Below are 17,053 nucleotides of genomic sequence, written 5' to 3'. Positions count from 1 at the left end.
TACCATTTGTTGAAGAGACTGTCTTTTTTCCATTGGACATTCTTACCTGCTTTGTCAAAGGTTAGTTGACCGTAGAGTTGAGGGTCCATTTCTGGGCTCTCTTCTGTTCCATTGATCTATGTGTCTGTTTTTGTGTCAGTACCGTACTGTCTTGATGATTACAGCTTTGTACTAGAGCTTGAAGTCTGGAATTGTGATGTCACCAGCCACCAGCTTGGCTTTTCTTTTTCAACATTCCTCTGGCTATTCAGGGTCTTTTCTGGTTCCATACAAATTTTAGGATTATTTGTTCCATTTCTTTGAAAAAAGTGGATGGTATTTTGATAGGGATTGCATTAAATGTGTAGATTGCTCTAGGTAGCATAGACATTTTAACAATATTTGTTCTTCCAATCTATGAGCGTGGAACGTTTTTCCATTTCTTTGTGTCATCCTCAATTTCTTTCATGAGTATTTCATAGTTTTCTGAGTACAGATTCTTTGCCTCTTTGGTTAGATTTATTCCTAGGTATCTTATGGTTTTGGGTGCAATTGTAAATGGGATCAACTCCTTAATTTCATCTGTCTTGTTGGTGTATAGGAATGCCACTGATTTCTGTGCATTGATTTTATATCCTACCACTTTACTGAATTCCTGTATGAGCTCTAGCAGTTTTGGGGTGGAGTCTTTTGGGTTTTCCACACAAAGTATCTTATCAACTGCAAAGAGTGAGAGTTTGACTTCTTCTTTGCTGATTCACATGTCTGTTATTTCTTTTTGTTGTCTGATTGCTGTGGCTAGGACTTCTAATACTATGTTGAATAGCAGTGGTGATAGTGGACATCCCTGCTGTGTTCCTGACCTAAGGGGGAAAGCTCTGTTTTTGCCCATTGAGAATGATATTTGCTGTGGGTTTTTCATAGATGGCTTTTATGATATTGAGGTATGTACCCTCTATGCCTATACTCTGAAGAGTTTTGATCAAGAAAGGATGCTGTACTTTGTCAAATGCTTTTTCTGCATCTATTGAGAGGATCATATGGTTCTTGTTCTTTCTTTTATTAATGTATTGTATCACATTGATTGATTTGCGGATATTGAACCAACCGTGCAGCCCGGGGATAAATCCCACTTGGTCGTGGTGAATAATCCTTCTAATGTACTGTTGGATCCTATTGGCTAGTATTTTGGTGAGAATTTTTGCATCCATGTTCATCAAGGATATTGGTCTGTAATTCTCCTTTTTGATGGGGTCTTTTTCTGGTTTGGGGATCAAGGTAATGGTGGCCTCATAAAACGAGTTTGGAAGTTTTCCTTCCATTTCTATTTTCTGGAACAGTTTCAGAAGAATAGGTATTCATTCTTCTTGCAATGTTTGGTAGAATTTCCCTGGGAAGCCATCTGGCCCTGGGCTTTTGTTTGTTGGGAGATTTTTGATGACTGCTTCAATTTCCTTAGTGGTTATAGGTCTGTTCAGGTTTTCTATTTCTTCCTGGTTCAGTTTTGGTAGTTGATACATCTCTGGGAATGCATCCATTTCTTCCAGATTATCTAATTTGCTGGCATAGAGTTGCTCAATATATGTTCTTATAATTGTTTGTATTTCTTTGGTGTTGGTAGTGATCTCTCTTTTATTCATGATTTTATTTATTTGGGTCATTTCTCTGTTCTTTTTGATAAGTCTGGCCTGGGGTTTATCACTCTTGTGAATTCTTTCAGAGAACCAGCTCCTAGTTTCGTTGATCTGTTCTACTGTTCTTTTGGTTTCTGTTTCATTGATTTCTGCTCTGATCTTTATTATTTCTCTTCTCCTGCTGGGTTTAGGCTTTATTTGCTCTTCTTTCTCCAGCTCCTTTAGGTGTAGTGTTAGGTTGTGTATTTGAGACCTTTCTTGTTTCTTGAGATATTACTATATACTTTCGTCTTAGGACTGCCTTTCCTGTTCCCAAAGATTTTGAACAGTTGTGTTTTCATTTTCAATGGTTTCCATGAATTTTTTTAATTCATCTTTAATTTTCTGGTTGACCCATTCATTCTTTAGTAGGATGCTCTTTAGCCTCCATGTATTTGAGTTCTTTCCGACTTTCCTCTTATGATTGAGTTCTAGTTTCAAAGCATTGTGGTCTGAAAATATGCAGGGAATGATCCCAATCTTTTGGTACCAGTTGAGACCTGATTTGTGACCTAGGATGTGATCAATTCTGGAGAATGTTCCATGGGCACTAGAGAAGAATGTGTATTCTGTTGCTTTGGGATGGAATGTTCTGAATATATCTGTGAAGTCCATTTGGTCCAGTGTGTCATTTAAAGTCTTTATTTCCTTGTGGATCTTTTGCTTAGATAATCTGTCCATTTCAGTGAGGGAGGTGTTAAAGTCCCCCACTATTATTGTATTGTTGTCAATGTGTTTCTTTGCTTTCGTTATTAATTGGCTTATATAATTGGCTGCTCCCATGTTAGGGGCATAGATACTTACAATTGTTAGATCTTCTTGTTGGATAGACCCTTTAAGTAGGATATAGTGTCCTTCCTCATCTCTTTGGTGTAAAATCTAATTTGTTTGGTATAAAGATTGCCACCCCAGTTTTCTTTTGGTGTCCATTAGCATGGTAAATTGTTTTCCACCCCATCACTTTCAATCTGGGGGTGTCTTTGGGTCTAAAATGAGTCTCTTGCAGACAGCATATCGACGGGTCTTGTTTTTTAATCCAATCTGATAGCCTGTGTCTTTTGATTGGGGCATTTAGCCCATTTACATTCAGGGTAACTATTGAAAGGTATGAATTTAGTGCCATTGTATTGCCTGTAAGGTGACTGTTACTGTATATTGTCTGTGTTCCTTTCTGGTCTATGTTACTTTTAGGCTCTCTCTTTGCTTAGAGGACCCCTTTCAATATTTCTTGTAGGGCTGGTTTCGTGTTTGCAAATTCCTTTAGTTTTTGTTTGTCCTGGAAGCTTTTTATCTCTCCTTCTATTTTCAATGACAGCCTAGCTGGATATAGTATTCTTGGCTGCATATTTTTCTCATTTAGTGCTCTGAAGATATCATGCCAGTCCTTTCTGGCCTGCCAGGTCTCTGTGGAAAGGTCTGTTGCCAATCTAATGTTTCTACCATTGTAGGTTACAGATCTCTTCTCCTGAGCTGCTTTCAGGATTTTCTCTTTGTCTCTGAGACTCATAAGTTTTACTATTAGATGTCGGGGTGTTGACCTATTTTTAGTGATTTTGAGGTGGTTTCTGTGCCTCCTGGATTTTGATGCCTGTTTCCTTCCCCACATGAGGGAAGTTCTCTGCTATAATTTGCTCCAATATACCTTCTGCCCCCCTCTCTTTCTTCTTTTCTGGGATCCCAGTTATTCTAATGTTGTTTTGTCTTATGGTATCACTTATCTCTCTAATTCTGCCCTCGTGATCCAGTATTTGTTTACCTCTCTTTTTCTCAGCTTCTTTATTTTCCATCATTCAGTCTTCTATATCACTAATTCCCTCTTCTGCCTCATTTATCCTAGCAGTTAGAGCCTCCATTTTTTATTGCACCTCATTAATAGCCTTTTTGATTTTGACTTAGATTTTAGTTCTTTTATTTCTCCAGAAAGGGTTTCTCTAATATCTTCCATGCTTTTTTCAAACCCAGCTAGTATCTTTAAAATCATCATTCTGAACTCTAGTTCTGACATCTTACTAATGTCCATATTGATTAGGTCCCTGGCAGTCGATACTGCCTCTTGTTCTTTTTTTTGAGGTGATTTTTTCCATCTTGTCATTTTGTCCAGAAGACAGTAGATGAATGAGAGAACAAAATGCTAACAGGGTAAAAACAACCCCAGAAAAATATACACTAAACAAATCAGAAGAGACCTGTAACTGGGGAAAAAGAAAAAAAGGAAAAAAGAAATATGATCAAATATGATCATGCTGGTGCATAAATCAGTGCCACACACTAGATTTGGGGCATATTTTGGTCTGTTAGAAGAAAGTGCCTCCCAAAATTTTAAAGAGAGAACAACTTATATATATACCAAAAATAAGGTTAACTACTATGAAGGGATAGAATATGACTCTAAAAATGAAAATAAAAAAGATTTTTTTAAAAAGGTATTGATAAGATGTTGGTTGAAAAAGGGAAAAAGGAAAATTAAAAAAAAATTTTAAAAATTAACTTTGAAAGACTAAAGAATCATGGGGGAAAAAGCCACGAATTCCTATGTGCTGTATTCCCCTACTGCTGGAGTTCTGCCATTCTCATTGATTGGTAAACTTGGTCTTGGCTGGCTGTTCTTGCTGATCTTCTGGGGGCGGGGCCTGTTGTAGTGATTCTCAAATGTCTTTACAGGAGGCGAAATTGCCCTGCCCTAGCTGGGGCTGGGCTAAGTAGTCTGCTCAGGTTTGCTCTCGGGAGCTTTTGTTCCCTGCAAGCTTTTGGTAATGCTTTGGATTACGAGAGTGAAAATGGCGGCCTCCCAATCTCCGCCCCGGAGGAGCCAGGAACTCGGGGCCCCATTCCTCAGTGAGCCCCCAGAGAAAAGCAGTCAATCACTCTTGTCTTCCTGGAATCCGGCCGCACTCTGTGCTCACCCGGCCTGTGACCGAGCATTTCTATCTCTGGCCCACGACCCTATGTGGAGTCTCCAAACCCAGCAGATCCCTGCAGTGCGCTCCCATGCTGCTCCTCCCGGGAAGGAAGGGGAGTCTCCCCGGATCTGCCACTTGTTGGGTCCCCGCTGGAGGAACAGTGGCCCGACTGTGCCGCGGATCCTGGTTTATGGCAACCCTGAGCTGAGAGCCCACTCCTCGGCTCTGTCTCTGCAGCCAGCTTCCTCGCTCCGATATCCGGGAGCTCTGCCGCACTCAGGCACCCCTAGTCTTTCTGTGACCCTGAGGGTCCTGAGACCACACTGTCCCAGTGAGGGTTCCACCCCCTGCTTAGCCACTGGAGCTACGTCCCCCAGCAGAGCCAACTTCTAAAAGTTCCGTTTTTGTGCTCCGCTGCTCTATCACTTGCCAGTAGCGGCTGATGGAGGCTCCCTCCCCACCGCGGTCTGTCTTCCTAAATATCGCCTCGGATTCACTTCTCCGCACGTCCTACCTTCCAGAAAGTGGTCACTTTTCTGTTCAGAGAGTTGCTGCTATTCTTTTCTTTAATCTCCTCTTGAGTTCGTAGGTGGTCAGAATGGTTTGATACCTGTCTAGCTGAATTCCTGGGACCAGACAAAATTTTGGTCTCATACTCCTCCACCATCTCGCTCCTCTCCCACATTGTCCTTTATTTTTAATGTTCAATATATGTGCTGAAAAGACCATTACATTAATTAATTTGCATACTACCTCACTGAGAAAGGATAAATTATATTTCTAAAAATAAGATAGGAAAGTAGATTTAGAGAGTGAAAATTGTACAAGTAAATGGCTTAGCTCAAGGTCACTTAAAATCTTAGTTGCCAAAATGAAATGTATCTAACCAATCCCATCTATAAGTGATGTTCCTTATCTACATCCAGAAAAGTCTCAGTAGTTGTAGCTGTCAGTTACCTGGTACAGAGCTACTCTATTCAATTAAAACAATTGAACAAAAAATTAAGATATGTCAAACTTGAATATTTGTAAGTAGAAATTTATAACAAGTGGCCAGAGTTGCAACAGATTCCATTTTACTTCTGTTTGTAGGCTCAAATACATGATACAATTCAAATTCCAAGCATTTGTAAGATTCTGAAGAGAGGTCAGCACTCTTTTGAGGAAATAAATTTTGAGTTAAGGCAGTGAGGACTAGGATTAAATGAGCTGGGATATGTGACTTTTGGATTTCCAGGGAAAAGATTATTAGGAAAATAAATCTTTGCTTTAACTGTATCTACAATAATTAGTTAAGGGACGCACATAATAAAAACATGTGCAAGATAACATCAAATAAATTGTGGGGTGCAGGGTAAAAATGTGCTTTCAAAATGAGTTCAAAGTGACAAGTGACAAGCAAAATAACCTGCTGTATAAATAGGGAATTATATATGAAACTCACACTAAGCACAAACCAAAAACCTATAATACATATCAAAAAAATAAAAAGAAGGAAATCTAAGCAAATCACAAGGGAAGAGAGCAAAAGAAAGGAACAGAGAACCTTGAAAATAGCCAGAAAATAATTCACAAAATAGCAATAACTACATACTTACAAATAATTTCTTTAAATATAAGTGGACTAAATGCTCCAACCAAAAGACATAGGGCGAATGAATGGATAAAAAGGATCCATCTATATGCTGCCTACAAGAGGTTTCACACCTTAAAGACACATGCAAACTGAAAGTAGAGGCGTGGAGAAAGATATTCCATGAAAATGACAAAAAGAAAAAAACAGATCAGACACAAAAGATGTAAAAGAGGGCATTACATAAGGATAAAAGGATCAGTCTAACAAAAGGGTATCACACTTGTAAGTACCTAGGTACCTAACACAGAAACATTTACATAAATATTAATAGACATGAAGAAATTGACACTAATGAAATCACAGCAGGAAATTTTAATACCCCACTTACATCAATGGATAATTCATGCAGAAAATCAATAAGGAAACGGTATCATTGAACAACATATTACACCAAATTAAGTAAGATTTATATAAAACATTCCATCCCCAGACAGCAAGCATACCTTCTTTTTAAGTGCACATGGAACTTTCTCCAGGATAGATCACATGTTAGGCCATAAAACAACTCTCAGTAAATTTAAGAAGATTGAAATTATATCAAGCATCTTTTCTGACCACAGCAGTATGAATTTAGAAATCAATTACACGAACTGGAAGAAACGCAAACACAGGGAGACTAAACATTCTGCTAAACAACCAGTGGGTCAATGGAGAAATCAAAGAGGAATAAAAAAAAAAAAAAAACCTTGAGACAAATGAAAATGGAAACACAAATTTCCAAAATCTGTGGGAAGCAGCAAAAACAGTTCTAACAGGGAAGATTATAGTCATACAGGCCTACCCCCAGAAACAACAGAAATCTCAAACTATTTAACTTTATACCTAAAGAACTAGAAAGAAGAATAAAGCCCAAAGTTAGAAGAAGGAAAGAAATAACAAAATCAGAGTGGAAATAAATGAAATAGAGACTGGGAAAAAAAAAAAAAACATAAAAAAGATCAACAAAGCTGAGAGCTGGTTCTTAGAGAAACAAAACTGATAAACCTTTATCCAACTAATCAAGAGAAAGAGAGAATTCAAATGAAATCAGAAATGAATGAGGAAAAGTTACAACTGAGAAATACAAAGGATTGTAAAAGGCTACTACAAAAAATTATTTGCCAACAATTTGCACAACCTAAAAGAAATAATTGCTAAGTCCCTAGAAACACAATCCTCCAAGACTGAATCAGAAAGAAATAGATAATATGAACAAATTACTAGTAATGAAGTTGAACCAGTGATTTAAAAACTCCCAGGAAACACAAGATCAGGACGAGAAGGATTCACGAGTGAATTCTCCCAAACATTTAAAGAGAGTTCTCAAAATACTCCCAAAAATTGAAAAGGAGCATTTCCAGATTCATTCTACAATACCAGCATTACTCTGATAGCAAAATCAGACAAAAGATAAAAATAAAATTACAGGTCAATATCCCAGAAGAGCATAGATGCAAAAATCCTCAACAAAACATTAGCAAACAACATTCAAAAATACATTAAAAGGCTCATTCACTCCAATCAAGTGGAATTTACTCCAGGGGTACAAGGATGATTCAGCATCTGTAATTCAGTGTGATGCACATTAACAAAATGAAGGATAAAATCATATGATCATCTCAATAGATGCAGAAAACTTACTTGACAAAATTCAACATCTATCCATGGTAAAAACTCTCAACATAGCAGGTAGAGAATATACCGTAACATAGTGAAGCTGTATATGACAGGTTCGCAGTTAACATCACACTCAACAGTGCAAAGGTTTCCCTCTAGGATTAGGAACAAGACAAGGATGCTCACCCTCACAACTTTTATTCAACATAGTACCAAAAGTCTTAGTCACCACAATCAGACAAGAAACAAAAGGCATCCAAATTCATATGGAAGAAGTAAAACTGTCACTATTTGCAGATGAGATGATACCATATATAGAAAACTCTAAAGACTCTACCAAAAAACTACTAGGATAAAAAAATTCAGTAAAATTGCAGGATACAGAATTAATATATAGAAATCTATTGTATTTCTATATACTAATAATGGACTATTAGAGAAATTAAGAAAACAGTTCCATTTGCAACTGAATCAAAAAGAATAAAATACCAAAAAAGCCCCCCCCAAAAATAAAATAACAAAATGCCTGAAAAACTCAACCAAGGAGGTGAAAGACTTGTATTCTGAAAACTAGAAGACATTGGTAAACAAAAACACTAATTTGAAAATATATATGCACTTCTATGTTCATTGCAGCATTATTTACCGTAGCCAAGAAGTGGAAGCCATGTAAGTGTCCCTCAATAGATGAATGGATAAAGATGTATATACACACACAGAGACACATACTGGAATATTACTCAGCCATAAAAAGTGACATCTTGCCATTTGCAACAACGTGGATGGACCTAGAGGGTATTATGCTAAGTGAAATAAGTCAGACAAATACCATATGATTTCACTTGTATGTGCAATCTAAAAAAAAAAAAAGAAAAAAACAGAAACAGACTCATAAATACAGAGAACTGGTGGTTGTGTGGAGTTCAGAGAATGGGCAAAATAGCTGAAGGGGATTAAGAGGTGCAGACTTCCAGTTAGAACATCAGGACAGCATAGGAAATAGAGTTGGTGATATTTAATAACTTTGTATGGTGACAGATGGTAACTGCACTTCCTGTAGTATTTCGTAATGTATATACATGTTAAATCACTGCTGTACACTTGAAACGAAACAAATATATTGTATGTCAACTATACTTCAATTAAAAATACATATCCTTATTACATTTAAGAGTTCTAAATCTTAAAACTTCATTGCCGGGCGCCTGGGTGGCTCAGTTGGTTAAGCAACTGCTTTCGGCTCAGGTCATGATCCTGGAGTCCCGGGATCGAGTCCTGCATCGGGCTCCCTGCTCAGCAGGGAGTCTGCTTCTCCCTCTGACCCTCCCCTCTCTCATGCTCTATCTCATTCTCTCAAATAAATAAATAAATAAAATCTTTAAAAAAAAAAAATCAAAAAAAAAAAAAAACTTCATTGCCAATTATACTATTATATGTGTCTCCAGCTACCATAGTATCCTTCCCATTCTAGGAGCATATTTAGCTGTTCTTTTCCGTGATGCTTGACATTCATCTGCCCTTTTCAGTATTTTTGACAAAAGCAAAATAATAGTATTAGAAAAACTCTTTGAGTCTTACCTGTAGAAAATGGGGAATTTAGACTTGCATTTAAGTGTAGGTACTTTTTCTCAACAAAAAGTAAATCAGAACAGACAAGATTTCAATGTATGACTTCTGTGGTGATTGACTAAAGGATAGCTTGCTAGAATTTCTAACAGTTTAGATGGAAATGATTAGAAGCAAAGTAAAATTTATTGTCCAGCTCTGCATGACATAATGGAAATACTTAATAGAAAATAAATGGGACCTGAAAACAGAGTAAGAAATGTAGTTTAGCAGACCATAGTAACTTGAGATGTTTAGTTATAGATGCAAGATACAGTATATACAGACTTGAGCAAGAACCAGAAATTAATGTGTTCTTGTATATGAGCCTAATTTAATAAGCTTTATCTATAGCTATATTTTTCCAAACTGGGCAGTATTCTATAAGAAAGTAAAGATTAAAAATAAGACTATCATCCAATTTGGTGTGGAACCAAATATTTTCACATTGGAGGCTTTCATGTATGTATGTTACACTGCTATACTGCTGGAATTGTGAAGACGATGTTTTTAACAAGTTACCTTCTCATGGAAAAAGAATTATGAGAAAAATATAAAAGAATGTATTAGATAATTTTTTGATTTAGATTTGATTATTGAAAGTATCAGCTTACAATTTCTCATGAAGATATTGGGAAAGTTGGCAAAGCAGCAGAGACCAGGAGGGCAAGGCTGGGGTCGAGAGTCACAAGGCATTTGGGTCGTAGCCTCACTTCCTCATCTACTTAACTATGTCCTTGGATTTATCATTTGGCATTTGTCAGTGCTCTGAGAAAGATATTAAGGAAGTGTCGATGTCTAAATAGGCTTAAATCCATAAATGTGTTGCATGACATAAGTTTGGTAATTTTTATTTTAATCTTTTCTTAATTTTGACTTTTGAAAAACAGTACCAAATATAGATATCATGGACATCCATGATATAAAAGTGCCTTCTCAAGTTACCAGCCCATGCCCTGGGGTCCATGAGGGGCAGTGGTCTCGAATTCTTTCTCTTAGGAAGATTACTCTCCATTCATGGGCACCAATGTCATTTGATTTGACTTTGAGAAACTTATCAGGGGACTGATCCGGAGTCCGAATCTCCGTTGCTCATGTTTTTGCTGGCTTTGCTTTTTCTCTAGCAAAACTTCAAACATTTGGAATCTGGGTAAAGTATTTGAGCAAAGCAGTGAGTTTACTTCTGCTCAGCCTATTAACTAACAGTAGACTCGAAGCATATACTATTTTGCTCCCCACCCCAGCATTAGGTGACAGCATTATTAACTTGAAAAATCAGACGGGCAGAGACACTACAAAGCTTATTGCTCAGAGTAGTTGTTCTGTGGCCTGGGTGGGATGGAGGACCTGCTGGGGATGTGCTTCCAGGAATATTGACAACCTTGTAACAGTTTCCTCTGGTAGAAACTTCCCAAGAAAGATCCTCCACCATAGTAGGAAAGAAAAAGCTAGTGTCCCCATAATGAAAGCCTTTCATTTTCAATGTTTTTCCCTTCTCTACCTGTTACTTCATATGGCTTAAAGAATAACATGTGGAATTGGGAGTATATTTGTATTAATTTCTCAAACTTCCAACACATTCTAACTCAGTTTTTTTAATGTTCAAAATGGGAGGGCAAGTTTATTTATGGAGGTAATGAAAAATAGGGTTTTCATATAAAATGAGATCAAACTGATACGGTGTCTTTATTTTTAGTCCATTATTTACATGATCTCTCTTTTTCAAAATGTACACAGATGGTTCACAAGCACCAGCCAGGCCTCCTAAACCACGACCGCGCAGGACTGCACCAGAAATCCACCACAGAAAACCCCACGGGCCCGAGGCAGCATTGGAAAATGTTGATGCAAAAATTGCAAAACTCATGGGAGAGGGTTATGCCTTTGAAGAAGTGAAGAGAGCCTTAGAGATAGCCCAGAATAATGTGGAAGTGGCCCGGAGCATCCTCCGAGAATTCGCCTACCCGCCTCCAGTCTCCCCACGTCTAAATCTATAGCAGCCAGGACTGTCCACACCAGCATGGCAAGCAACCGATATTCCAGGACTGTGGGAAAGAGACAGGTGAGAGAAGGTGTCTCCTTGGCGTGGCATTTTGAGAAGAGGCTTGGAAGTGCTGCTTCTCAGAAGACAGCTGCTAGCTCAGGATGTCAACGGCTGCGCTTCCTTATTTCTGCTAGCCATACTTTTTAAATCAGGGTTGAACTGACAAAAATAATTTAAAGACGTTTACTTCCCTTGAACTTTGAATCTGTGAAATGCTTTTCCTTGTTTACAAGCTGGCGAAGTTGCAGTTCAGTTTTGTTTTTAGTTTTGTTTTAGGGTTTTTGTTTTTTGATCCCTGTACTGTGTTCTTGACAGACCCTTGGTAGAGGGGTCAGGTCTGCTGTAACATTTCCCACCAACTCCTCTGCTGTCCACGTCAACAGCTGAGTCACACATTCGTTTGGATCCCTTCCATCACACCCCACCCCCACGCCCAGCCGGGTCCAGTTCCATTTCTCCCATTTACAAGATGCTTCAAAGGTTCTGATTTTCAACGTATCAAACTAATGCAAAAAAAAGAAAAAAAAAAAGTGTGTGGCCTTCACTACTGAGTCTTGTCTTTGGAAACCTTTGCTGTTGTGAGACGGGAAAATTATGAATGTATAAAGCATTTTTTCGTCCGTGAGCTCACTGCCTTTTGATAAGGGGTTTTTCATATGATATAGAGGAACATCCCTTTTTAGTGTAAGTTTTGTGATCTTTATCCCCCCCATATCCTCATCTTTGTCATCCTAGGGGTGTCACTACTCTGTAGAAACATAAAATAGTAGGAAGCAACTACTGCAGATGTGGGAGGAATACACTTGCACGTGACAATGCCATGTTGAAGTTCTATAATGAGGTCCCCTGGCATTTATGCCTGCATTACTTTGAGACACGCTAAATAAGAGGGCCGTCTCCCTGAAATATGTTAATAATTTTTCGATAAAATTATGATCATACCTTTCCCAAAGTGAAATAGAGTTCATTTCCTATTTGAGTGATTACACTCTGGTACCTAACAGGTGTTAGGAACCAGTTCATATTGCAGTGGAAAAAGTTAAATCTTCAATGCACTGTTAAGTGCCAATGCTACTGTGGCAATGTTCTTTTTTTTTTTTTTTTCTTTTTGACGAACTCTCTGCAATCAAATCAGAGTTCATATTTAATTTGTAGATTCTCATTGTTCCATCCAGTCAGGGGAAAGAAATTTATATGGTTTTTCTTTTTTTTTTTCTTTTTCTTTTTTTCCAAAATGGAGATTGGTTCTTCAGAAACCATGTTATTACTTTTAATAAATCTACAAATATTTATTGAGCATCTCTGATGTGCTTGACGCACTATGTTTTTAAAGCACAAACTGTCACAAGCTGATTGCAATGTAATGTTTTGTTATTCTTTGTGCTTTTGATGGCAAAAGTCTCTCTCTGATGGACAAAGCCTAATGAGAAGTTAGTGGAGAAATGGGACAAAACCCAGGTCTGTGTGAAATGCTTGAGCCCACAGAAGCTTTTCTAAATACGAACTCACTGCAGGGTGGTGCACATTTCTGCCGCTCCTCTTTCAGCCTCACACCCGGTGTGATGTACAAGGATGCATCTGCTAGTGAGCCTCTCTCCAGGATTTGAAAGGACAGGACCAAACGCCTAGCAGGACCCTATGGAAATCAATGTGCAAGCCTGGAGGGGTCACCAAGTTGACCAGGGGAGGAGAACCAACGCATTGTTTTGCAGTGGCGTGTGACATGTGCCCTTGAGGGTTTGGCCTTCACGATAGGAGGTACTTGAAAGGAGTCCACAGGCTTGGGTGTTCTAATTTCTTCAGGTGATTCTGCACTGGTCGGTGGTATCCCCAGAGAGGAATTTTGACTTTTCCTTAGATGTTCCACCTGTGAGCAGGTATATGAGTGCAAAGAATGGCATCAGCTAATTCTTCATTGATTTAGGAACTCCATGTACATCATCATGATTATTCACTTCTTTTTTTTATCAGTCTCCGATGTCACGTTGGAATAGCACTGTATGTTTTGTGTTTTTTATGACTTGCCGATCATAGGTACAACTAAAAGCCAAAAGTTGCCACTTCATTTTGATAACATTGTTTTAACTTTAATAGATTAGAGAGTGATGTAAAATACAAATGTTAGAAAAATATAGTACACCCTCAAACAGTTTTCAAATAATATGTGAAAATTTCCAGTGAGAATTAGAAAAAGACTGGTGATGATATAAACTTAGACCTACATTTTTTTAAAAAATCTACTTTGCAAAGAAGACTTATTAGCCTCCACTAAAATCTCTGCATCTTGTACTCAATAGCAACCGTTAGTTTTATCATTAAAAAGAATGAATCAGAAACTTCTATGGAATGGAAAGAGGGAAACTTTCTATCAAATGTGGTCATGAAAATCCCATTGCTACCTATTACCAATGACTACCAAACTCAAAAATTTTTTTGTGGAAATAATTAAAAATACTTTAATTATAAAAATGATTACCCATTAATGGTTGGAAATGATCAATAACTTGGTTGCACTGTGATCTAGAAAGTTAGACATTCCTCCCATTTCTCAAGACTTAGTAATGTAATCATTTTTTAAGCCAGTACACCATATAATCCATATAATTAAAACCAATCATGGCCAACACTAACCTGCTCTTCCCCATCCCCCAACATGTTCTGGGGATAGAAGTACTTATCCTCAATGATAGTCCAGTAAATTAGTCTCCATAATTTCTTTTTTTCCCCTTGATGTCTGCAATATCCTGTCCAAATGTTCTAGAATTGAATCAGAGCAGTGCTTATGGTTAACTTGAGCTTCCTTCCACAAAATGACATTTAGGTCTTCCCTGTTCATTTTCCCTTGCCCACATTGCAGATAGTCTTACTAAAGCCCTAATTGCAACTTCAAAGGGCCCATTTGTTAACTCAATATCTCACACACAAGAACACTTGCAAAGATTTCTTCATAATGTGAATTTTTTTCTTTTTCAGTTCCAGAAGCATTTCCTACAGTTTGGACATTACTTTTCCTCTTGAATTTTCAACTTGAAGCTTTAATTTGCACTGAATTATCGAACCTGGTTAAAACTTTAATTTTTTCTCTTAAGCTGACAGATTTGGAAGCAAATTACAGTGTGTTTTCAACAACACAGGTACCGCCTGTTGACCTGGGATTTCAGTGCTTCTAGGAAAAGTTTCCAAAAAAAGACAGCAATAGAGTGAAGGGTTTTCTTCCCAATTACTATTTTTTTAAAACTTGTCTAATGTGGCAAAATAGTTATGTGTTCAATTAATTTATATTCATCTTTTTTCAATTCTGATTATTATGTAAACTCAAGTACTTTATCTGTTCTTTTAAGGTATTTTATAAAATGAATCTTAACAAAATGCAGAGTTGGTATTTTATTTTTCAAATGAACAAAAACATTTCTTTCACAGCATTTCTATGTTTCCTTTTTTTGTGTTAAGCAAAAGACATTGGATTCAAGAGCTAAGTGGACAGGGTTGTACGAAATACCCATCCCAGATGGTTATTAAATACCAAAACCATATCATTTTAAGATATTTACTTAAATAAGTTCCTTCCATGTCTTCGAACTGAAAGAGTTCTATTAAAGTTCCAAGTAAGAACCATATCTGGGAAAGGCTGAATGTCTTCAGATGATAATTAAGAATTCCTAACCAACTGTAACATCTGTTCTCTAAATTCTTGCTTTTTCTAATCATTTATTTTATAAGGGAGAGTATATAAAATGGGCCAGTATATAACGGGGAAGGAACAATGGAGATTTAAAAAAATGTTAATAACTACTTCCATATCAAGAACCATAAAACGCTGTGAGAGTAATTGATACCTGCAATGTCCCATACATAGTTGTAACGGTTATGCCCTCAAAGCGCATACAATTAAAATGGGGAAATATACATAAGCATATAATTCCAACACAATAAATGCCGTATATAAATTATCACATTGTACTGGAATTATGTACTTACAGTATGTGCTTAAGAACTTTTATTGGGCCCTTTATGCAAGGAACTTAGTAGTAAAACATTTAACCCTCTCAACAACCATCAGGCCTCTTTTAGGACATGGAAGTAAAGGTGTGATACATTCCTTCTGGAAATTTCCACCAGTGATAGGCTGAATAGCATTTTGTCAGCCTAAAAGAGGAGCAAGGTTTTTGTTAAGAACTCCAGAGATAAAACATTTCAACTAAGAGCAGTATACATTATAAAATGGTTACTTAGGCAAAGGTGAGAAGTAGTGGGGCCAAGGAACACAGAAAAGGTGAGGGAGGGTATATTGGCGCCTGTTGGTAAAGGACCACGCAAGACATCTAAGATTCTAGGAACCATAGGATTACCAATCAGTTGCTGGAAGTCAGAGTTGACAGTAACCATGAAAATATCCAGACAGATGAGGGTGTGCCTAACAGGAATTGGCACATCAAATGACAAGCAATAGGCTAAGGAAAATTTAACTTCCATGCCTTTTCTTCATGTCCTTTTGTTTGATTTTCACATGAAATTTGAACAGCATTCTTAAAATTACCTCTTTTTGCTTCTTTTTCATTCCTACTGCCACTACTCTCTTTTAGGTCTGAATTATGACTCCCTTAGAATTTGATTTCCTGGCTCCAGTGCAAGACAGAATGGGGCGCCTGGGTGGCTCAGTTGGTTAAGCGACTGCCTTCGGCTCAGGTCACGATCCCGGAGTTCCGGGATCGAGTCCCGCATCCAGATCCCTGCTTGGCGGGGAGTCTGCCTCTCCCTCTGCCCCTACCCCCCCTCATGTGCTCTCTTTCTCTCTCTCAAATAAATAAAAATCTTAAAAAAAAAAAAAAAAAAAAGACAGAATGAAGGTTCTGAACTTCAAATCAAATGTTGCTCCTCCGTGTAAAGCCCTTTCTGGCTTTCGATGTAAAAACCCCTGTAGGGCTTCCCTGTCTGCGTTCCTCTTTATCCTCGCCTCCCACGCCAGGCCCCCTTCACTTTGCTGAGCTTGCATTGCCCAAATATTTTTCAAGACTTTGTACATGCCAGTTCTGAATGTGCCTTTCTCTTTTCTCTGACCAACTCTTATTTTTCAAAATCCAGCTCAAGCATTGCATCTGAAGTAGGCACAGGCCGAGTTGAACATGTCATCTCTTTATGTCACAGAGGATGGTCTTACCATACATAAGTGGTTCTGCAATCACTCATTCCATGGGTGGTCCCAACTAGACTGAACTTCTTTAGTAAGGGCAGCATATCTAATTTCTGTGTCCCAAGCTCCTAATACAGAACCCAGTACATAGTGCACAACAAAACGTTTGAAATCAATAAAAATTGCACCCTTAAATAGCCAATACTCGAAACAGTCCTGAGTTCTGGTTTCAGCTCTGCCACTATCTGTGTGGTTGGGAATTTTTTGGTTTTTTTTTTTTTTTTTTTGATCCTTCTTTCTTCACCCATGGACCAGAAGGCATATAAGCCTACTCACTAAAGTGACTACAGAGGAAACTTTTTGTTCACTGTTGGGATGGGGAACAAAAATTATTTAATAAGCAAAAAAAAAAAAAAAATCAGATTCACAAAGTAAAAACTGCGAGATTATAAAATTTAATTTGGCAAAGCTCAAACCTTTTAGTAACTT

The 17,053-nt window shown here is 37.7% G+C and overlaps 1 protein-coding gene across 11 annotated transcripts in view; it reads left to right on the top strand.

The window, feature by feature from the left end:
- The window catches only part of CBLB (Cbl proto-oncogene B), a 219,527-nt gene extending 203,371 nt beyond the window's left edge, over positions 1-16,156 (top strand). For 10 of the 11 annotated variants that reach the window (XM_025873717.2, XM_025873709.2, XM_025873701.2 and 7 more), the window contains one exon: positions 11,127-12,657. In XM_025873717.2, the coding sequence (XP_025729502.1) occupies positions 11,127-11,386 (260 nt within the window). In that variant the 3' untranslated portion in view covers positions 11,387-12,657. Of the gene's footprint in view, positions 1-11,126; positions 12,658-14,406 lie in introns of those variants that run through there. The other variant, XR_003208751.2, reaches the window with a different exon arrangement.
- The last annotated feature ends 897 nt before the right edge of the window (positions 16,157-17,053 follow it).

Source organism: Callorhinus ursinus, unplaced genomic scaffold (genome assembly GCF_003265705.2).
Source record: "Callorhinus ursinus isolate GAN/ISIS: 27379988/994484 unplaced genomic scaffold, GSC_fseal_2.0 scaffold1, whole genome shotgun sequence".
Taxonomy (NCBI): Eukaryota; Metazoa; Chordata; class Mammalia; order Carnivora; family Otariidae; genus Callorhinus; species Callorhinus ursinus.
The sequence above is the reverse complement of the archived record's forward strand: the minus strand, read 5'-3'. Positions and strand labels throughout refer to the sequence as shown.